Source organism: Mustela nigripes, chromosome 17 (genome assembly GCF_022355385.1).
Source record: "Mustela nigripes isolate SB6536 chromosome 17, MUSNIG.SB6536, whole genome shotgun sequence".
NCBI classification, from domain to species: domain Eukaryota; kingdom Metazoa; phylum Chordata; class Mammalia; order Carnivora; family Mustelidae; genus Mustela; species Mustela nigripes.
In genome coordinates, this window is record NC_081573.1 from 43779425 (window position 1) to 43803584 (window position 24160).

Sequence of the window (24160 nt, forward strand, 5' to 3'; positions counted from 1 at the left end):
AGAGAGAAATCACAAGTAGATGGAGAGGCAGGCAGAGAGAGAGAGAGGAGGAAGCAGGCTCCCTGCCAAGCAGAGAGCCCGATGCGGGACTCGATCCCAGGACCCTGAGATCATGACCTGAGCCGAAGGCAGCGGCTTAACCCACTGAGCCACCCAGGCGCCCCTCTCAGTGGACTTTTATTTCACATTTCTTTCATTATAAATGATGTGTAACATCTTTTTCTATGTTTAAGGGAAATTTGGATTTCCTAGTCTGTAGATTCTCTGCCTGTTTATTTACTTATTGATTTAAAAAATAGTCTTGATACATTTTAACCACTTTTGTTGATGTCTCATGGTTACTCTAGTCTAGCCCTCTTGAGGAGGGAGAAGCATTAGAGAGAACTTGATAGGGTTTTGAAGTTGGGAGTTTAGCTTTTACTACCTGGTCTAAAAATTATCAAGTCTAGGTTAAAACAGAAGGCTGCCCATAGACCTGGTGACACAATGAGGTCCCTGTTTTGGGGCCATATTATTCAGGAATGCATTTGACTTGTGAAGATGTCTGTTTGCCTTTCCTCAGTGTGAATTTTTACTAGTGTGGAATGAGCTAACTGGATAATACAAGCGTGTCTGACTACAGATGCATTTAACCAATAAGGATTCTGTAATACCACTGAGGAAAATGATGGGGGGAAGAGAAAAAGAGAAATAACAAAGTAGATGATGTAGCTGGTTCCTCCTCCCATGTGTTTCATTAAGAGAGCCTATAGTGTAATTTGGGAGAGGGGACTTTGCCATTCCTTCCCTCTACCTCACTTCCCTTATGTTTCTCTATAATGCAGTCCTACAGTTTTATTTCATTTACTTATTTACTTATTTATTTATTTATTTAAAAAGATTTTATTTATTTATTTGACAGAGATCACAACTAGGCAGAGAGGCAGGCAGAGAGAGGGGGAAAGCAGGCTCCCTGCTGAGCAGAGAGCCTGATGTGGGGCTCGATCCCAGGACCCTGAGATCATGATATGTGCCGGAGGCAGAGGCTTAACCCACTGAGCCACCCAGGCGCCCCTATAATACACTTAAAATATAGCAGGATCCTTAAACATAAGTGAGCTGTTTTATCTGATACTTTAACTGAAGAAGCACCGAGAAACTGAACCCTGAAAACCAGCACAACAAAGCAAAAACTGGCTTTTTGCTTTATTTTGAAAGACATTAGATTAGCCTCTATTCTGTACCTTCCTAAGAGCTTTTCAAGGTTACAGTTTTGGCCATGTGTGGTTTTTTTTTTGTTTGTTTGTTTGTTTGTTTTTGCCTTATTTGTTAACTTTAAAAGCTAAATTCTATGTGAAGATGTGAAATTGGCATTTATATTTCATCAAACAGTAAATAAGCTTTCCAGATAAATCTGCTCAGATGTTGCGGCTTTTAATTTGGCTTGTGTTTTAAGAACATGAAACCTTCAAAATATCATCCCACTGATTAATTGTAAGTTATGAAGGGGAAAATGTATCTTTACAGTGGAGTGACCTGACAGACCGCACATTAAACAGAGGATCAAACTTAGTATCCACGGTAGGAGGACAGCCCAGTGTGTATAGTAAGACACATGCAATGTAACCTATGTAGTATTCTTGACAAAAATATTCACTGTGAATCTCACCATGAGGGTAACAATCAGAAAAACAGCATTTGGTGCATTATATGAGACAGCTGGTGGAAGTCTTTAAAAATTATTGTCAGGGAAAAAGAAGGGAGAGCATTCTAGGTTTTAGAAGATTAAGGAACCAGTAACCAAATCCAATTTGCTCATGCCGATAGGTTCTTGGATTGGGCGGAAACAGCTCTAACAAATATGTTTGGAGAAGTTGGGGAAATTTGGATATGTAATGAATATCAAATGACAGAGGGAGTAACTGCATTTTTTCAGGTATAATAATGGTGGTGTGGTTAGGTGGAAAAACGTCTTCCCTTTCTTTTCTTTCTTTTTTTATTCTTTTCTTTTCTTTTTAAAAAAGATTTTATTTATTTATTTGGCAGACAGAGATCACAAGTAGGCAGAGAGGCAGGCAGAGAGAGGAGGAAGCAGGCTCCATGCTGAGCAGAGAGCCCGATGCGGGGCTTGTTCCCAGGACCCTGGGATCATGACCTGAGCCGAAGTAGAGGCTTTAACCTCTGAGCCACCCAGGTGCCCCTCTTTTCTTTTTTTCTTTTTTTTTTTTAAGTAGGCTCCATGCCTAGCTTGGAGCCCAACTCAGGACTTGAGCTCACAACCCTGAGATCAAAACCTGAGCTGAGATCAGGAGTTGGAGTTAATCGACTGGATCACCCAGGTGCCTGCATTTCTTTCCCCCCCCCCCCTTTTTTTTTAAAGATTTTATTTATTTATTTGACAGAGAGAAATCACAAGTAGATGGAGAGGCAGGCAGAGAGAGAGAGAGGGAAGCAGGCTCCCGACTGAGCAGAGAGCCCGATGCGGGACTCAATCCCAGGACCCTGAGGTCATGACCTGAGCCGAAGGCAGCGGCCCAACCCACGGAGCCACCCAGACGCCCCATCTTTCGTCCCCTTTTTTAAAGGAAGTTCTATGCCCAGCATGGGGCTCAAACTCACAACCCTGAGAGTGAGTTGAATGCTGTACAAACTGAACCAGCCAGATGCCCCTCCTTATTTTTTTTTAATTGAAGTATAATGAACATACTGTGTTACATTAGTTTCAAGTGTACAAAGTTTAGAATGTCCATATTCTTTTTTATTTTTTAAGATTTTACTTATTTATTTGAGAGAGAGACAGTGAGAGAGAGCATGAGAGGAGAGAAGGTCAGAGGGAGAATCAGACTCCCCAAGGAGCTGGGAGCCCGATGTGGGAGTCAATCCCAGGACTCTGGGACCATGACCTGAGTCGAAGGCAGTCACCCAATCAACGGAGCCACCCCTGCACCCTAGAACATCCATATTCTTACAAGTTGTATACTGGAAGTATTTAGGTTTGATCAGTCATGATATCTACAATTTTCAAATGGATTAACAAAAAAAAGTTTGTGGGTATATGCAGAGTCATGCCCATACACAAATACAGATCTCCTGTATCTGTATCCTGGGCTATCTAGAAAGAGCCACTCTAGCCACATAGAACTACTTATGTTAAGATTAAAATTAAACTTTAAATTTAAATCCTCAGTCATACCAGCTATATTCCGAGAGCTCAGTAGCCACGTGTATCTCATGGCCATGCATTAGCCTGTGTTGGCATAGAACTTTTCCTTATCACTGAAGTTCTCTCTCTCTCTCTCTCTTTTTTTTTTTTTTTTAAGATTTTATTTATTTATTTAACAGAGAGAGACACAGTGAGAGAGGGAAGACAAGCAGGCGGAGTGGGAAAGGGAGAAGCAGGGTCTCCTCTGAGCTGGGACCCCGAGGTGGGACCCGATCCCAGGATTCTGGGATCATGACCTGAGTCGAATGCAGACACCCAACTGAGCCACCCAGGTGCTTCTGAAGTTCTCTTGAATAGCAATGATGAAGGCACACACATAGAAAAACAAAAACAAAAACAAAAAAACACTAATGTGGTGGGGTGCCTAGCTGGCTTAGTTGGTAGAGCACATGACTCAAGCTTGATCTTGGGATTGTGAGTTCAAGCCCACTGATGTGGGGCTGGATTCCAGAACCCTGAGATCATGACCTGAGCTGAAGGCATACACGTAACCTACTGACCTACCTAGGTGTCCCGGAAAAAAGGTTTTTAAAAAAGCAAATGTGGCAAAGTGATAGTTGCTGCAGAATATATAGTTATGTATTGTCCTATTCTTCTTCTTTATTTTTTTCTTTTGAGATTTTATTTATTTGACAGAGATCACAAGTAGGCTGAGAGGCAGTCAGAGAGACAGGGAAGCAGGCTCCCTGCTGAGCAGAGAGCCAGATATGGGGCTTGTTCCCAGGATCCTGTGACCATGACCTGAGCCGAAGGCAGAGGCTATAACCCACTGAGCCACCCAGGCATCCCTTATTGTCCTATTCTTTAACCCTTTCTGTAGATTGGACACTTCAGAATAAAACTACCAACTGCAATATGTAATCCTAGATTGGATCTTGGGCCACACACACACACAAAAAGTATCTTTTCTCTTTTGCTATAATGGACATTGATAGGACATTTAACACAATTTAAATGAGGTCTGTACATTAGATCATAGTTTTAAAGATTATTTAATTTCTCCATGTTGATAATTATATTGTGGTATTATCAGAAACTGTCTTTGTTCTTAGAAATATACACTGAAGTATTTAGAAGAAAAGGGGCAGAACATCTCAAACTCACTCTTAAAGTTTCAGGAACGGATGTGTATGTATATGAGAGAGACTCAGGGAAGAGAAAGAATAACAAAGCAAATATAGTAACAAGTTAGTATTTGGTGACCCTTAGGCGAAGGGTTTATAGGAATTCTTTGTATTTTAGTTGTAACTTTTCTAAATCTGAAATTATGTCAAGATAAAAAAGAAAGTAAAGATACCACAAAACAAAACAAAAAACAAATCTCCAAAGGGGGAGGGGGGGGGAAGAACCTAGGGGTAAAAGCTAGAGGGCCAAAAAAGGAAACATTATAACAGAGTTCTGAGAATTGGCCTGTGTGCCCCTGATTTTGGATATGTTATCTCACCTCCCTGCACCTTACTTAATTGGCCCAACTATTAAATGAAGGGTTCAAACTTGTTGATTTCTTCTTTTTTCTTAATTTAAATTCATTTAATTAACATATAGTATATTATTAGTTTCAGAAGTAGAGTTCAGTGATTCATCAGTCTTATATAACACCTAATACTAATCATTATATCAGGTGCTCTCCTTATGAACTTGTTGATTTCAAAGAAACTGTCTAGCTCAAAATGATAGGACTATAATTATAACTAGTCCTCTCCCCTTGCCTGTTTTTTAGACTCTGTGTGCAGAGCTACTCTCCCACCACGAGGTGGCGTCAGTTAACCTTAGTCTATGTGAAAAGTAGTTCAGTTTTCTACTCTGGCCCCCATTTCCCCTCGCCCCGACCTGTTTCTCCTACCATACCCTCTTGCTCCTGAATCTTAGCCACAGCTTTTGCTGCTGTTGTTCTTTGACTTGCTCTCTACTGTTCTAATGGGCCTGGAAAACACAGGTATTGCTAAAAGAATCCAGAGGTAGTTTTGTCCTTTCTCAAGTTGTGGACCCTTATAGGACTCTCAGAAGGGTATGGGAGAGAGAGGTTTGCTAAACTTTATCAGAGGGGAGCTCAGTCTTGCCTCATGGGTAAGAAATGCCAGTCACATGCTCTGATTTGGGTCACGGGATCGAGGACATCTTAGGTGTGGTTTGTCTCGATGACCCGGAGTTTCCACCATGGGTAATATATGCTCTAAGAGATGCCTGCATACGTGTTCAGTTTGGCTTGCTCGTACCAAATAAACATCAGAAATGCTGCCACATGAAGGTTACAGATATACCAGGAAAGGCAGTTGGCTAACAAGCTCATGGAAAACATATTCACCCTCACTAGTAATTGAAAAACAGTAATATAACCAATAATCGTGGTGGGGAGTCAGCTTGCCTGGGTGCACATCCTAGTTTGAAGCCCCCAGGCTCTGTCACCTGGGGCAATGACTTAACTTCCCTAAGCCTGCTTCCACTTGGGTGAAGTGGGGATGATGATGTAATTTAGATGATGTGTGCATAGCCTAGTGTCTGTAATAAGTGCTCATTAAATCTTCCGTAACTTAGATTTTTTTTTTCCTCTGATTTGCAAATATTGAAAAAACCTAATAGTACGATGGTGGTGACATGGATATATTGGTATCTACATGGGTTTATCCTTTTTGCAAAGGAATGAAGTAGTTTGAATTAAAAATACTCATATCATTTGAGGAATACTGAGAAGGGCATGCAAATATATACATTCGTGATGATTTTCCCAGAGTGAAAAATTGTAAGCACTGGAAGAATAGTTAACTAAATTATGGTATGTCTCTACAATTGGCTCATATTGAAGCCATTTAGAATTGATTTTGGAGGGAGAACAATTCTTGGAGAAGTGGGAGCATAAAAGATTGAGAGTGTTAAGTGTGGATTTGCCAATATTTCAATGATAATTATCCCAGTCTTTTCAGGTTAGGAGTGCTTATTTCCTTATGCTTCATAGTTTTAAAATATCCTTACATTTTTTTTTAAATAAATTTTTTTAGGGTCAAAAAAAAATCCCAAACCTATTTTTTTTAAAGAAACACTAAAAAAGAGCGAGAACATCTGCCACAGGGGGGCAGCTGGGAGCCTTCTGACTCATCTTTGACTTTTTCTTTCTTTCCTGTCCAGTGGTGTCAGCAAAGCCCAAGGTGCATAACCGTCAACCTCGAATTAACTCATTTGTGGAGGTGGCAGTGGATGGACTCCCCAGTGAGACCAAGAAGACGGGGAAGCGAATTGGGAGCTCTGAGCTTCTCTGGAATGAGATCATCATTTTGTAAGAGAGTCTCTTCTCTTTGCAGTAACCTGGGAGAAAGAGAGAAGGTGCTCCACGGGGGTTGTGGGAGATCCTGCTTTCCTGTGACACCTCTAATTTCTCTGCCTTTGGTTCCCACGGCACCTCTCACCAGGTGTTTCTACTTCATTGAGGTCACAGAGCGTTCATTATTAGCTGGATGGTTACAGGGTCAGCTTTGTGGGGGGAAGAGTACACATACTCACAAACAGTGTATCTCCCTGTTTGAGGCCTCCCCCCACCGCCACCCACCCCCCCATTCCAAGATGTCAGCAGTAAGTTTATCTGTTTTCTTTTAAGCTGCAGGAAGACCAATAGGCTCGGATGTGATGAATCAAGTTTTTGTTTTCCAGGAATGTCACGGCCCAGAGTCATTTAGATTTGAAGGTCTGGAGCTGCCATACTTTGAGAAATGAACTGCTAGGCACTGCCTCTGTCAACCTCTCCAATGTTCTGAAGAACAATGGGGGCAAAAGTACGTATGATGAAGGGGTGGCCGGTGTGATTCACTTATGAGGGTGGGGAAAAGAATTTGCGGGCTTGGGTTCCTCTCACACGCCACGGATAGGCCTGGGGCTGCAGTTTCCTCCAGGACCAGGAGCTGCGGTGGCTCTTTCCTGTGAATGCTGTCGTGGAGTATTAGGAAGGCAGGAGCTCTTCTCTGCCTCCACTGCTGGGTTCAGCCTCTTTTGTCCCTGGGCTCTCCTGCTGGGATGCAGTGATGTGTCCCCTTGATACTTTCTGGAGGTTGAATGCTCTCCTTCTGCCTCTCCTCCTCTCTTCTCAATCTGGGTGACATGTGGTATGTTGACTCAAACCGTCCGGTGCCTCCAGCCTAAATCATTACTTTCCTGGTGTGAGTTCTTGAGCAGAACAAAGAAGCAGCGTGTGTTTGTGTGTGTGTGTTGGGGGGATGGTGTTACAAATAGTGCCTTGTGCTTAGTAGGCACTCAGTAAACATTTACTGAAGGTTGCAATGTGATGGGAGCTCTGTCTTAATTATTCAGGGAGCCTCTGCTGCATGGCAGTCCAAATCCTACAGTCTATTTATTGCTGCTTGTGGTCCGTGGCATAGCCCATGCCTGTGGTATCTGGACCCTCCCTCATAAAGCCTCTATTGAGAGCAGGACCATATGTGGTGAGGGAATGCCACGGAAAGAAAGGCTCCTTTTTCTCTTGATGTCTGCTGTCTAGAAAATATTTTCTGAAAGTGGATTTAGCTTAAGAGAGATGTGTGGGGGTGGGGAGTGTTGACTCCCAGGGAGAGCACCATGTTGATTCGAGAGTCTTTTCTTTCTGAGCCTGTCCAGGCCACTCGAGTGGTGTTTAGAGGCTCCTCTGGTCTTTCCCTTTCTGTGGGGCACACAGGCATGTGGTGAACCCACTCCAGCTTCACGAATTGTTTAAAACCAGGAATATGCCTCTCTTTTAATTCCCTGATGGTTTATCTTCTGAGTTGGTCTTTATTTTCCCAAACTCTAGCATGCATTTTATAATTTGATTATCAAATTTGTTATGTCATTTGGAAATACACTTGAGGACATTCTCACATTAAGATCAGCAGCTGCTGTGACTGTCCCCTTCTTCATTTGTTCTGTCAACATACTTTTGATTATAAAAGTAATTGTAGAAAAACTAGAAATTACACAAAAGCACATAGACACACAAAGAAAATAAAGTTCTCCTGTAAGCCACAGTACTTAGTGATAATTACTACCATTTTGATATAGTTTTTTCCGAACCTTTTTTTCCCTGCATACAAATATTTAAGACATCAATGAAACAAAATTGAGACCATACATAAACATAATATCTTGCAACATGCCTTTTTCTCTTCAAAATGTATGAATATATCTTTTTTTTAAAATGAGCACTTATTTTTATTTTTTTTAAAGATTTTATTTATTTATTTGACAGAGAGAAATCACAAGTAAGCAGAGAGGCAGGCAGAGAGAGGAGGAAGCAGGCTCCCCATGGAGCAGAGAGCCTGATGCGGGGCTTGATCCCAGGACCCTGGCATCACGGCCTGAGCCGAAGGCAGAGGCTTTAACCCACTGAGCCACCCAGGCGCCCCTGAATATATCTTTTTTTTAAAAAGTTTATTTATTTACTTTTTTCTTTTTTCTTTTTTTTTAGTAATCTCTACATGGGGATTTTGGGGCTCAAACCTACAACCCCCAGATCAAGAGTCACACACTCTTCAGATTGAGCCAGTCAGGCACCCCTCAATATATCTTTATTTACTTATTTATTTCTAACTGTGGTAAAATGCACGTAAACATAAAGTTTATCATCTTTATCATTTTTCGGTGTGCAGCGTAGTGGCATTAAGTACATTCACATTATTGTGCAACCGTCACCACCATCTGTCTCCAGAATTTCAAACACAAAATCGGTAGCCATCAGACAGGTCATTCGCTCTCTTCACCTCCCGCCATTCTAGTTTCTGTCTCTGTGTATCTGAGTAGGTACTTCATGTAGGTAGAATCATACAGTATTTGTCCTTACAAAAAAGGGAGAGATTTTATTTATTTATTTATTTATTTATTTAGAGAATGAGCAGGGGAAGGGGCAGAGGGAGAGGCAATCTTTTTTTTTTTTTTTAAAGATTTATTTTTTTTTTTTATTTGACAGAGATCACAGGTAGGCAGAACAGCAGGCAGAGAGAAAGGAAGGTTAGCAGACTCCCCGCTGAGCAGACAGCCCAATGTTGGACTTGATCCCAGGACCCTGGGATCATGACCTGAGTCAAAGGTAGAGGCTTTAACCCACTGAGCCACCCGGGCGCCGCAGGAGAGGCAATCTTAAGCAGACTTCATGCTGAGTGTGGAGGCTGACATGGGGCTTGATTTCTCACTCCAGAGATCACAGCTTGAGCCAAAACCAAGGGTTGGGCACTTAATGGACTGTGCCAACCAGGCACCCCCCCAATGTATTGAAATAGCTGTAGTTTTTTTTTTTTAAGATTTTATTTATTTGACAGACGGAGATCACAAGCAGGCAGAGAGGCAGGCAGGGAGAGGAAGAAGCAGGCTCCCTGTGGAGCAGAGAGCCTGATGTGGGGCTCAATCCCAGGACTCTGGGATCATGACCTGAGCTGAAGGCAGAGGCTTTAACCCAGTGAGCCACCCAGGCGCCCCTAAACTTATATGTTTATTAATCTTTGTGCCCATTTTGACAGTTGTGATAAATTACTGAAGATGGGTTTGCTGGATTTGAGTATTTTTCACATACCTGTGACATTGGATACATATTGCAAGATTACTCTCTGGAAAAGGTCTGCCAGTTTACTCTCCCATCAGCAGTGGTCAAGACTGCTGGTTTCTTTTGCCTCTTGGCTTTTATTAGGGACTTTTATTTGGGGGGGGGTCTATTTGATAATTAATATTATGCCAGATTTGCTTCATCTAATTTTTTTTTTAACTTGTAGTATTTCAAAGTAAATTACAGGTGTTTCAGTATTATATTTTAGAGTTTTCAGCATTTGTCTTATAAAAAAGATATTTTTGGGGCACCTGAGTGGCTCAGTGGGTTAAGCCTCTGCCTTCGGCTCAGGTCATGATCTCGGGGTCCTGGGATCGAGCCCCACATTGGGCTCTCTGCTCAGTGGGGAGCCTGCTTCCCCTCTCTCTCTGCCTGTCTCTATGACTACTTGTGATCTCTCTCTGTCTCTCTCTCCGCACCAAATAAATAAATAAAATCTTAAAAGAAAAAGATATTTTCTTTTTTGAAATTTTACTTTGTTGCATAAATTAACCCATTTATTATAGGCTCATAATGTTTCAGATGGTGGAGCTTCTACTGGTCTCTCAAGTCCTGCAAGGTTCTGATGGCCACCAACATTACTGTGACTGCAGAGCAGTACTGTAGGTCTGAACCCCACCAGCTGCTGTTTCCATGCAAGAAGCACAAAGCCAGATCCCCTGAAGCTTGTCTTTTCATCTTGGTTTTGCCACAGAAGGAACAAAAGTGCCTTGCATATTGTATTACTTCAGTCTTTTTCACCATTTTCCTTCGAGAGGCACCATAATGGGTCTCGTATGTACCAATGATTCTGACCTTCTTGGTCCATTTAGCCATGTCACTGCAAACTAGGTCTAAGCCCAAAGAGGAAACAAGAAGGATCTTTTCTTATATAATTACTATACCATTATCACACCTGGCAATATTAACGTGAATTCCTTATTATCACCTAATACCCAGTTCCTGTTCAATTTCACTATTGTCTCAAAGTGTTGTTTTCAAGTTTGTTTGCTTGAACCTGAATTCAGACAAGGTCTACTCTTTGAATTTGGTTGTTATGGCTCCGAAGTTACCTCAACTTCGCTCTGCTTTTTGATGCTATGATTTATTGAAGGAGATGGAATGTTTTTAGAGTGTGTTTATTGCCTTACTAAGGTTCTTTGCTCATTTTTCTGTCAAAGTGTACATTTTTTTCTTTCAGTTTTGAAAGAGTTCTTTATATGTTAAAGCCTTTTCTCTTTGTCTCATAATTTGTAAATATTTTTCATTTGCATTTTATTTTTTTTTCAATTTTTCATTTTCAGTTTTTCATTTACATTTTAGGTTTTTTTTTCATTTTTTCAAACAGATGTTTTAAACTTGCATTTGTAACTTTTTCCTTTATGAGGGCTTTTTCCATCTTGAGTTTGGATGAATTCTCACCTCTGGTTTCTCCTAGTTTATTGTAATTTTCTTTTTTCACTTTAATTCTTTTTTTTTTTTTTAAAGATTATTTATTTGAGAGTGAGAGAGTGAGAGGGAGGGACCCCAAGCAGGAGTGGGGAGCAGAAGGAGAGGGAGAAGCAGGCTCCCTGTGGGGCTTAATCCCAGGACCTGGGATCACGACCTCATCCAAGGTGGATGATTAATCAACTGAACCACCCAGGCATCCCACATTTTATTCTTCAAGTGAGCTTATTTTTGTGAACAGTGTGAGTAGGGATCTAATTTAATTTTTCCCTAGAGTTTACTGGTTGCTTTAGTACTAACTGAAATCTGTGATTATTATCCCTGATGGTTTGTTACCTTTAGCCTATATTTAAAAAAAAAATTTGTGCACATACAGACACACACATACACATACACATACACATACTTGGACCTGTGGGGGATTTTCCATTTCATTTGTTGTTTTATTGGACTTTTAAAATCACTCTGTCTTAGCTGTTATAACATTACCACGTTTTAATATCTAACTTTTTGAGCTTCTCTGCTTTTCAAAATCTTCCTTCCTCTTTTTCTTTGCATATATGACAATACCACCTGAACTTTGAATTATTTTCTGAGGTTCTTCCCCTCCTCCTCCTCTAAGATTTATGGAAATTCTATTCTATGTAAAGTTCCTTTATGGAGAATGTCTATACTAATTCTTCCTACTTAAAAACATGTAGTGTCTCTAAATTCACTCAAATCATTTTGAAGTTATCTTTAGATAGACTCTTTTATTTATTATTATTATTATTATTATTATTAATATTTATTTATTTATTTGACAGACAGAAATCACAAAGAGGCAGAGAGGCAGGCAGAGAGAGAGGAGGAAGCAGGGTCTCGGCTGAGCAGAGAGCCTGATGCGGGGCTCGATCCCAGGACCCTGGGATCATGACCCGAGCCGAAGGCAGAGGCTTTAACCCACTGAGCCACCCAGGCGCCCCTAGATAGACTCTTTTAAATTGTAAAAATATTTTTGATCTTATTTTTAGTGGGATTTTTTCCTGTTGGGCCTCCTAATTTAATGTTGTTGATATATGACTATTAGTTTTTACATGTTTTTGTTTTGTTTTGTTTTTATAATTGGTCAACTACTGAATTCTTAGTATAGTTTTTCAATAGTTTCTTTTGGGTTTTCTTGGTAGACATTTATGTGGTTTCTAAGATTGATAATTTTGCTCACATTAGGAAATAATTATGCTTTTTTCCCATTAGTTGTTTTGCATATAACTTCCTGTTTTAGTTGTGATGGAATGACCATCCCACCCTGTCTGGTAACCAGGCTTCTAATGACTCTTCTCTGGGTATAAAGTTGGGTGTTAGTAATCTCTTCTTGCCCCACCCCCCCTTTGTTTATTAATCACTTTTTGTTGTTATTGTTTTAATCAGGAAGGGTGTTGAATTTTTGTCAAATATCTTTTTTTTTTGAGATTTTATTTATTTATTTGACACACAGAGAGAGAAATCACAAATAGGCAGAGAGGCAGGCGGGGGAGGAGGGAAGGTGGATGCGGGACTTGATCCTAGGACCCTGAGATCATGACCTTAGCCGAAGGTAGAGGCTTAACCCACTGAGCCACCAAGGCGCCCCCTGTCAAATATCTTTTATGTAACTGGGGCTGGGTGGAGTCTGGGTGGTGCAGTTCGTTGAGCGTCAGACTCTTGGTTTCTGCTCAGGTCATGATCCCAGGGCTGTGAGATCAAGCCCCGCATTAGACTTCCAGGTCAGCGTGGAGTCTGCTTGAGTTTCTCTCTCCATCTACCTCTCCCTCCCTGCTCATGCTCTCTCTCTCTCTCTAAAATAAATAAAGTCTTTTTTTAAAAAAAGGTAACTATTGGGATAATTAAATGGTTTTTCTTCTTTCTATTTCTTGCATGGATTACTTAATAGTAACAATCTTTAAATTTCTAGAATATACCCAATTGCTCATGTTGGATTGTTCTTTGAAAATTTTGTTAGAATTGCTTGTTAATATGTTATTTGGGGGTTTTCTGCCTATATTCATAAGTGATATTTGTCTGTAGTTTTGTACTATTTTTGTCAGCTTTAGAATTGAGGTTTAGCTAATTTTGTAAAGTAAATTGAAGCTCTTTCCAGCTTCAGGAACAGACTCTATAACATGGGAATTATCTGTTCTGTGAGTGCAGGAAAGAGCTTACCCGTAAAACCAACTGGGTCTGGCTGCTTTCTCTGAAAGAATTCTTTGATGACTTTTTCAGTTTTTTACCCCATAATGATTGGTTTGCTCAGCTTTTCTGATTCATCTTTCTTTCTTTTTAAGATTTATTTAGAGAAAGAGAGACAGCAAAAGAGGGAACACAGGCAGGGGGAGTGAAAGAGGGAGAAGCAGGCCTATTGATGAGGAAGGAGCTGGATGTGGGGCTTGGTCCTAAGACCCTGGGATCATGACCTGAGCTGAAGGCAGCTGCCCAACTGATTGAGCCACCTAGGCACCCCAATAATTCCATTTTTAACTTTAACTTTTTCAACAATTTGTCCTAGATACATATATTTTTAATCCAGTCAGTTGGTCGTTTCTAGCTTTTTGAGTTGAAAGCTTATAGTGCATTTATTTTTGTCTTGTTTAATGATGAAAACCATCATGCTTTCAACTTAGCTTTTTTTTTTAATCCCCCCATGGGTATTCACATTTTTTTCTTTTAAAGAAAAGTGCACAAACCTTAAGTGATATAGTTCAGTGAATGTTTACATATGTTCACATCTGTGTAATCACTACTCAGATCAAGATAAAGAACATTTCCAGGATCCCAGGAGATTCCCACATTACTGTTAGTCAACATCCCTTTGCTCACCCTGAGATAACCACTATCCTGACATCTAACACTATTGGTTAGTTTGGCCTATTCTTGAATTTTTATCAGTGAAATCGTACAGTACAGTTTCTTGTCCTGGCTCACCGTTGTATCTGTGAGAGTCACCCATGCTTTTGCATGTAATGCTGGCTTGTTTTTTTATAGGGGTAAAGGTTTCTATTGTATAACTATACCACAATTTATTTACTGTCCTTCTGCTGGACATCGGGGCTCTTTTCCAGTTTGGGGCCATCATGAACAAAGCTGCTTTGCATATTCTTTTACATGTATTTTGGAAGACATATACGTATATTTCTATTGAGTGTGTTTACACACACACACACACACACATACACACACGCAGGGCCCTCGGTTCAGAGTGGATGTATGTTTAGCTTTGGTAGATACTATCCAGCAGCTTTTGAGGGGCAAATCCATACCTGTTGTTCTGTTCCTTGTTTGTAATTGCTGTTGTGGTTTTTCTCTTTGAGCCCGGAGCTACTCAGGGGCTTATGCTGTGTGGCAGTCACTGTAGCTGCTTCTGCTCTGGCCAGCACCAGCTGAAGCACTTAAATTATGTGGCTGGGTGGAGCAGTGAGGCACATCAGATCCAAATCTGATGGAAAATGTGGGTCGTAATAGGCAGTGGGCTGTTTTTTCATAGAAAAAGAAATCTAGGATGACAATGGCATAGACGAGATATGTAACATTCCAGCCGTGTTTCATAAAGCCTTCTGTTCAGAGCAAGGCTGCTTCTGGTGGTTACAGAGCTGTTGCATAGAAAAGTGGTTAAGAACATATAGGTTCCGGAGTCTGACTCCCTGGGTTTGAATCCTGATTCCATCAGCTTTGTGGCGTCAGACCATCACATAACTTCTTTGTGCTTCTGTTTCTTTATCTGTAAAACGTCATTTTGAGGTTAAATGATCTAAAAATAGTGCCAGACATGTTTCAGTACTATATAAGTAGTAGCCGTGGTAGCCTTCTTTTTTTTTTTTTTAATATATATTTTTTAAAGATTTTATTTATTTGACAGACAGAGATCACAAGTAGGCAGAGAGGCAGACAGAGAGAGAGGAAGGGAAACAGGCTCCCCCCGCTGAACAGAGAGCCCGACGTGGGGCTTGATCCCAAGACCCTGGCATCATGACAGGAGCTGAAGGCAGAGGCTTTAGCCCAGTGAGCCACCCAGGCACCCCCCGTGGTAGCCTTCTGCCTCCACTGATTCTTTTCTTCCCAAAGCTGGGGATGTTCAAATCCTTGAGATGGTGGCAGAGACCTTGTTTCTCCTTGCCTAAATGAGAGGTAGCCCCAAGATTGTTCCAAGGGAGAGTTCTTTTTTTTTTTTTTTAAAGATTTTATTTATTTGTCACAGAGAGCCCAGGAGCACAAGCAGGGGGAGCAGCAGCCAGAGTGAGAAGCAGCCTCCCTGCCAAGCAAGGAGCCCCATGTGGGACTTGATCCCAGGATTCTGGGATCACAACCCATGCCGAAGGCAGATGCTCAACCGACTGAGCCACTCAGGTGCCCCTCAAGGGAGAGTTCTAAGCCTGGACAGATGCAAAGACTCTGGGGATGTGGAGTGGAGAGGCTGCCATTAACATGAGGCATTTCAGCTCCAGGGCCTTGGCACCTGCATTCCTCGGGGAGCTGCTAGGCTGGGAATGTGTCCAGAGTGGTGTGTTAAGTATGAATATGGTTGTGTAGGTTAGTAGGTCACGGCATGTTAGGTGACTCCTCTTCTTGTGGCCTCGTCTTTCCGAAACAGCCTTTCCTGGGAAAAGACCTGACCGGTAGCGCCTGTCCTGCTACAATTCCCTCCTTCACTCGCTGCCTTGTTGTCCCCTGGGTGGACTTGAAGTTGACTGGGAAGCTCAGCTGGTGTGTTATGCCTGGTTGGAGGGCTTTGCTTGAGTCCTGCAGTTGCATAAGGGTCAGCCTTGACCGACTTTCTGAAAGGACCTTGACCTGGCTGTGGCTGCAAGAAGTACTTGACTCCGAGGACTGGTTTGGCTCTTAAGGATGGCTCTACTCATCTCGGTGTGGAAGCCACATATTGGGGCTGAATATTGATTTTTAAAAACCTTATTAGGGGTATTTTCAAGCAGAATCCCTATCACCCAGCTTCAGTAGTTATTAGCATGTTCCATTTTTACCTGCCCACTGGATGATCTTGATTTCTTTCTAAATTGGTAGCAGGTAGGATGTAAGACTTGACTGATTTTCTCTTGCAGTTCTCCTCTCCTGCAGCTGGCCTCATTAACGCTGTAGATTTTGGCACTGCCAGATTGTCCTCCTTGCAAGGAGGGAGATGTAGCTTGAAGTAGATTTAAAACAAAAACAAAAACAAAAACAAACCAGGGGTGCCTGGTGGCTCAGTGGGTTAAAGCCTCTGCCTTCGGCTCAGGTCATGCTCCCAGGGTCCTAGGTTTGAGCCCCACATTGGGCTCTCCGCTCGGCAGGGAGCCTGCTTCCCCTCCACACCCCGCCTGCCTCTCTGCCTACTTATGATCTCTGTCAAATAAATAAATAAAATCTTAAAAAAAAAATTAAAAAACCACACAAAAATCTTTCCTATTTTAAAATAATGTCAAATTGAGACACAAGTTAAAGCTTTTTTTTTAAACTCTTTTTTTTTTAAGATTTTATTTATTTATTTGACAGACAACGATCATAAGTAGGCAGAGAGGCAGGCAGAGAGAGAGAGAGGGGAGGAAGCAGGCTTCCTGCCGAGCAGAGAGCCCGACGTGGGGCTCGATCCCACGACCTGGGATCATGACCTGAGCCGAACGCAGAGGCTTTAACCCACTGAGCCACCCAGGTGCCCCAAGACACAAGTTAAAAGAATGGGGAAAGGAATTCCCCTGTACCCTGCATCCAGCTGTTAATATTTTGATACATTTGCTTTAACATTGTCCCTGTCTATACTTACATCTATAATAATTTTCTAAACCATTTTATTGTATTTTTTTGTTCTTTTCTTTTTAAAAATTTATTATCTTTATTAACATATAATGTATTATTTGCCCCAGGGGTACAGGTCTGTGAATCGTCAGGCTTACACATTTCACAGCAGTCACTGTAGCACATACCCTCCCCAATGTCCATAACCCAACCACCCTCTCCATGTCCCTTCTCCCCCCAGCAACCCTCAGTTTGTTTTGTGAGATTAAGAGTCTCTTATGGTGGGCGCCTGGGTGGTTCAGTGGGTTAAGCCGCTGCCTTTGGCTCAGGTCATGATCTCAGGGTCCTGGGATCGAGTCCCACATCTGGCTCTCTGCTCAGCAGGGGGCCTGCTTCCCTTCCTCTCTCTCTGCCTGCCTCTCTGCCTACTTGTGATCTCTGTCTGTCAAATAAATAAAATCTTAAAAAAAAAAAAGAGTCTCTTATGGTTTATCTCCCTCCCAAACCCATCTTGTTTCATTTTTTCCTTCCCTACCCCCCAAACCTCCCACTCTGCCTCTCAGATTCCTCATATCAGGGAGATCATATGATAATTGTCTTTCTCTGATTCACTTATTTTGCTCAGCATAATACCCTCTAGTTCCATCCACGTCATTGCAAATGGCAAGATTTCATTTCTTTTGATGGCTGCATAGTATTCTATTGTATATATATACACCACATCTTCTTTATCCATTCATCTGTTGATGGACATCTAGGTTCTTTCCATAGTTTGGCTATTGTGGACATTGCTGCTATAAACCTTCAAGTGCACGTGCCCCTTCGGATCACTACATTTGTATCTTTGGGGTAGATACCCAGTAGTGCGATTGCTGGGTCTTAGGGTAGCTCTATTTTCAACTTTTTGAGGAGCCTCCATGCTTTTTTCCAGAGTGGCTGCACCAGCTTGCATTCCCACCAACAATGTAGGAGGGTTCCCCTTTCTCCACATTTATATTTTTATAAGATTTTATTTATTTACTTGACAGAGATAGAGAGCACAAACAGGGGGAGCAGAAAGGGGAGAGGGAGAAGCAGGCTTCCCTCTGAGCAGGGAGCCTGATGCAGGACCCGATCCCAGGACCCTGGAATCATGACCCAAGCCGAAGGCAGATGCCCAACTGACTGAGCCACCCAGGCATCCCTGAATCATTTTAAATTATCAACCTTGTACTTTTTTTGAATGCTCAGTACAAGTAATTTTTTTTTTTAAAGATTTTATTTATTTATTTGACAGAGAGAGATCACAAGTAGATGGAGAGGCAGGCGGGGGGGCGGGAAGCAGGCTCCCTGCTGAGCAGAGAGCCCGATGTGGGACTCGATCCCAGGACCCTGAGACCATGACCTGAGCCGAAGGCAGTGGCTTTAACCCACTGAGCCACCCAGGCGCCCTCAGTACAAGTAATTTATTGTTATTATTATGCCATGCCATGTATATTGTTATTATTAGAGTCCATGTATATATCATTCTTTTTAAAAAATTTTATTTAAATTCAATTAACATACAGTATATTATTAGTTTCAGAAGTAGAGTTCAGTGATGCATCAGTTTCCTATAATACCCAGTGCTTGTTAAGCATGTCCCCATCCCCCAAGTTACCCCATCCCCCCCATCCTTTCTAGCAACTCTCAGTTTTGTTTTTTTTTTAAGATCTTTATTTATTTGACAGACAGAGATCACAAGTAGGCAGAGAGGCAGGTAGAGAGAGAGGGGGAAGCAGGCTCCTTGCTGTGCAGAGAGCCTGATGAGGGGCTTGATCCCAGGACCCTGAGATCATGACCTGAGCCAAAGGCAGAGGCCTAACCCACCCAGCCACCCAGATGCCCCCTCAGTTTCTTTCTTTCTTTCTTTTTAAAGATTTTATGTATTTATTTGAGAGAGGTCACAAGTAGGCAGAGAAGCAGGCAGAGAGACAGGGAAGGAGGCTCCCTGCTGAGCCGAGATCCCAATGTGGGGCTCAATCCCAGGACCCTGAGATCATCACCTGAGCTGAAGGCAGAGGCTTAACGCACTGAGCCACCCAGGTGCTCCCTCAGTTTGTTTCTTAATAGTTAAGAGTCTCTTAAGGTTTGTCTCCCTCTCTGATTTCATCTTATTTTATTTTCTCCACCCTTCCTCTATGATCCTCTTTTAATTCCACATATGAGTGAAATCATTTGATAATTATCTTTCTCTGATTGACTTATTTCGCTTAGCATCATACCCTCTAGTTCCATCCGTGTCGTTGCAAATGGCAAGATTTCATTTTTTTGATGGATGCGTAATATTCCATTGTATGTATATACCATATCTTCTTTGTCCATTCATCTGTGGATGGACATCTGCGCTCTTTCCATAGTTTGGCTGTTTGTGGGCACTGCTGCTTTAAACATTGGGAGAACCTTGTACTTCTTTGTCCCTAAATACCTGTCTATTTTTTAAGAAGAAGGATGTTTTCTTACCTAACCACTGTACAATTAAATAAGAAACCTAACATTTTTGCAACATTGCAAAAATGCACTTCAAGTGATTTTTTTCCCCCCATGATCCAGGGTCCTGTGCAAAATTAGGCATTGCATTTGGTTGTCATGTCTCCTTAAATCTGGGATTAGTTCTTCAGCTTATTTTTGTCTTTCATGACACGGTGATTGTTGAGGAGTTCAGGCCAGTCTTTTCGTAGAATCCTCTCAGTTTGGCTCTGTCTGGGTTTTCTTCAGGATTAGATTCAGGGTATGTATTTTTGGCAGCCACACTGCGGAAACGATATTGTGTCCTCAGTGCAAAATATCAGGAGGCATATGACTCAGTGTGTTTCACTGTTAACTTTGTTGATGTTAACTTTGATCATTGGCTTAAAGTGGTACCTGCCATGTTCTCCACAGTAAAATGACTATTTTCTATTTATAACTAAAAAGTAATTTCTTGGGAGATATAATACTTTGCAATTATGTAAATATCTGTCTCTTGTCACACCTTCACCTACTTGTTTTTGCATTCATTAATGATTTTTTTCTGAATCAGTTACTGTGATGGTTGCAAATTTTTTACTATTCCTTGTACATTTATTAGTTGCTATACTATTGCAAGGAAGAGCATTTCCTTTTCTTTTAGGAATGTAGGTATGTATTATCAGTCTCAATTCATGAATTCTTATTTCATTCAGTGGGTTATAATTTATTTTTGCCATTATTTTGGTGCTTATATTATCCCTGGTTTGGCTAGTGGGTATCTCTTCAAACTTGGTCCTGTATCCTTATATGTCCTCCATCATATATTATTTTCTAAATATGTTCCAATATAGATAGAATTTACTATTTGATAAAGGTGGCATTAAGAACCAGAAGAGTTGAAGCACGCCTAGCTGGCTCAGTGAGTTAAGCCTCTGCCTTCAGCTCAGGTCATGACCTGAGATTGAGCCCTGCATGGGGGTCTCTGCTTGGTGGAGAGCCTGCTTCCCGCCCCCCACCCCGCCCAACCCCCTGCTTGCCTCTCTGCCTGTTTGTGATCTCTGTCTGTCAAATAAATAAATAAAATCTTTAAAAAAAAATTTTTTTTTAAATATATTTGACAGAGATCACAAGTAGGCAGAGAGGCAGGCAGAGAGAGAGGAAGGAAAGCAGGCTCCCTGCCGAGCAGAGATCCCGATGCGGGGCTCCATCCCAGGACCCTGGGATCATGACTGGAGCCGAAAGCAGAGCCACTGAGCCACCCAGGTGCCCCAATAAATAAAATCTTTAAAAGAAAATCAGAAGAGGTGAACATGGGCATCAGTTGGAAACATGCTAGAATGTAAATTCTGGGACACCTGGGTGGCTTAGTGGGTCAAGCATCTGCCTGCAGCTCAAGTCATGATCCTGGGGCCCTGAATTGAGCCCTGTGACAGGCTCCTTGCTTATCAGGAAATCTGCTTCTCCCTCTCCCTCTGCCTCTCCCCCTGGCTCATGTACTCTCTCTTTCTCTCAAGTAAATAAACTCTTAAAAAGAAAAAAAAAAGAAATAGAGATTCTGAGTCCCTATCCCAAACCTGCAGAATCAGAAACTCTGGGGCTGGGGTTCAAGCAATCTGTTTTAACAGATTTTCCAGGGAATTCTGATATATGCTCAAGTCTGAGAACCACAAAGCTAACTGCTTAGGAAAAAACGGTAAGCTTGATACCTTCCTTAAGTTGACACTTGTGATAATTTGTTCGTCCGTCCTTCCTTCCTTCCTTCCTCCCTGTCTCTCTCTCTCTCTCTCTTTCTTATTTTTAAGTAATCTCTACACCCAACGTGGGGCTCGAATTTACAATCCTGAGATCAAGAGTCGCGTGCTCTACCAACTGAGCCAGCGAGGTGCCCCGTAACCATTTTCTTTAATTAGTTTTTGAAATACTTAACCCTTTAGTCAGTCGAGAGTTTATTTTGATATATGATGTGGGATAGGGATCCAGTTGTATTTTTTTCCTAATGGGTTTTACACAGTCTCACTGTTTTCTTTGGACGGAGTGTCAGCATCAGGTTGGACATATTTCTTCTCCCTGCTCCTCTTCTTCAAAACTTTTTCAGCTATTAAGCATTCATTTTTTTCTGACAGACTTTCTGTCTGTCCATCCAGCTATTTAGCTAGCTCTCTATGCACATGTGTACACACATATGTGTAAATATCTATTTCTGTGTTTATGTATTAAACACCATGAGTTCATAATTGAACCTCCATTTCTAGTTCAGTCCCACAGGGCTCTTCCTAACTTGTCTTTCTTCCTGTATGAGAGCTCTGGCTCTCAGCATCATCCATATATTTACTCATTCCCTCTATTCTAGAATGTACACAAGGTGTTTCGAGAATTGCTGTACCCATACCACTGTGAAAAGTGAAGTAGACTTTGAAAAGCCCCTTGCTTATGCTCTCCATTTCCTATGCATCTCTCTTTTCTTTGCCCATGTGTATTTAAAAAAAAAAAAAAAAGAAAGAAAAAGGCAAGCAAGAAAGCAAACAGTTCCCTTTAAAAAAAAATCTTATAAGCAGAGGGTTGTTTCGGCACTTTACATTTTGAGAACAGATAGGCCAGTCATGAGGGCTGCGGCACCTCCCTCACTCTCCTGTAAGGATGGAGTGTTCTGGTGGGTGGGCTGTGCATCTCAAGGAGGCATGCCCGACAGACAGTGCATGCATTTATTTTAAAGTAAACACAGCTCTGTTTTTCCAGTTTTTCAACTGAAAGATAAATAAAACTACTAATTCTTGGAACTTGGATCAGAGGGAGAAGAGAGAAAATGAAAAGAAAATTGGCTCTACAGTTAAAAGCAGTTTTACATTTATTTTTAAAATTAATTAATTAATTATTTGGCGCCCAAGCTTTATTTAAGAACTCCTACAAAATATTCCAGATAAATGACTTTTTTAATTCTCCTCTTCCTCTTCCTGGTTAATCTGGAAGTAACACAGTCTATAACTCTCTGCTCTTAGCAGTTATGTGCAACCAATCACGTAGATTGTGCTTTTTCAGATATTTCTTGGTGAGATATTTGAAATACCTTTTGGAAAAAGGCACCATAGAAGTTACAATAATCTTGCTCTTGCTCTTTCAGTGGTACAACCCCTCCACTGAGAATCCCAGCTTTGCTGTTGACTTTGATTCTCTCTCAGAGAAACTCCTCAAAATTGGTGGCATCTTTGGTTCCATCTTCTCTGTACGTATGTGTGTATGTACGTATGTACGCTGTACACCCCGCATGCTGCTCGTACTCTCAACTCTGAGATCAAGAATCACTGGCCCTTCCAACTGAGCCAGCCGGGCGCCCCACAATTCAGTCTTCTGTAGGGTGGATGCCGTCAAGGGTAAACTTAAGAACTTGCTTCTTTTTTGTGCCTCCCCAGCCCCCAAGCTTTATTGCAGGGGCCATGGCAGCAACAGAAGCAGAAAGGCAAAAATAATTATACATTTAAATTCATAAAGTTGTTCACTACTTCATTTTATTTTGTTTTATTTTATTTATTTGACAGAGATTGCAAGGAGGCAGAGAGAGCGCAGGAGAAGCAGGCTCCTTGCTGAGCAGGGAGCCTGATACAGGGCTTGATCCCAGGACCCTGGGATCTGAGCTGAATGAAGGCAGAGGCTTAACCCAGTGAGCCACCCAGGCATCCTTGTTCATGGCTTCTTAAACTTGAGGAAGAAGTGAGAATGGACAAAAGCGAAAGGCAATATGTGACAGTCCTCTAAGCTGATCGGGAGATCTTACTTAGGACATACCTACAAACTCCAGTGTTTTGAAAAGGCCTGATGATAGAAATGGTCAAAGCAGTCCTACATAGCCCATGATTTTTAACCCTGGTAAACAAACAAGACCTAGTTTTTTTTAGTTTTGCGGAATGCTTACAGAAAATTTCTAAGAAATTCTCCAAATTGAAAATATTATTATTTTTTCTATAATACATGCCTCTAAAACTGAAAATATTATTGTTGTTTTTCTTCTTATGATTTCCATGCTTATTTGAAAAAAAAAAGACAACTGTTCTATTTTTTTTTTTTTTTAAGATTGTATTTATTTATTTGACAGAGTGAGATTACAAGCAGGCAGAGAGAGAGAGGGAAGCGGGCTCCCTGCTGAGCAGAGAGCCTGATGTGGGGCTTGATCCTGTGACCCTGAGATCATGACCTGAGCCAAAGGCAGAGGCTTTAACCCACTGAGCCACCCAGGTCCCCCACCTACTTTTTAAGATTTTATTTGAGAGAAAGAGAGCATGACTGGGGATGGAGATAGAGGGAGAGGGAGAAGCAGACACCCCACTGAGCAGGGAGTCTGATGTGGGACTCGATCCCAGGACCCTGGATCATGACCTGAGCCGAAGGCAGACACCCAAAACTGACTGAGCCACCCAGGCCTCCCGACAAAAGCATTCTGAACTGCTTTAGTGTGTATCAGGCATTGTTTTGAATTCTTGAAATACAAATATTAAAACTAATTCAATCCTCCTGTATACCTGTGAGATAGATTGTATTGCCATTCCCTAAGATGAAGGGATATTACCTAAATAGGTAGATGTTATTATAACTTTTCCAAGGCCACACAGTAGGTGGACAGAACAGGGATTTAATCCAGGCCTTTTAGTCCCACATCCTGTCTGCATCTACTGCCTTCCAATGAGGGAGAGGGTTAAAATCACCTAAAATTTTAACGTTCAGAGCTAACCCCATAAATCCTTTGTTATATATCCACTAAGCTTTTTGGGGTGGTATGT

The 24160-nt window shown here is 41.6% G+C and overlaps 1 protein-coding gene and 1 pseudogene across 2 annotated transcripts in view; one reads left to right on the forward strand and one right to left on the reverse strand.

Moving 5' to 3' along the window:
* The window catches only part of WWP2 (WW domain containing E3 ubiquitin protein ligase 2), a 150700-nt gene that overhangs the window by 28124 nt on the left and 98416 nt on the right, over window positions 1–24160 (forward strand). For both annotated transcript variants that reach the window (XM_059383233.1, XM_059383234.1), the window contains exons 3-4: window positions 6326–6473; window positions 6845–6966. In XM_059383233.1, the coding sequence (XP_059239216.1) occupies window positions 6326–6473; window positions 6845–6966 (270 nt within the window). The remainder of the gene's footprint in view (window positions 1–6325; window positions 6474–6844; window positions 6967–24160) is intronic.
* Window positions 22322–22824, reverse strand: LOC132005543 (large ribosomal subunit protein eL22-like; annotated as a pseudogene).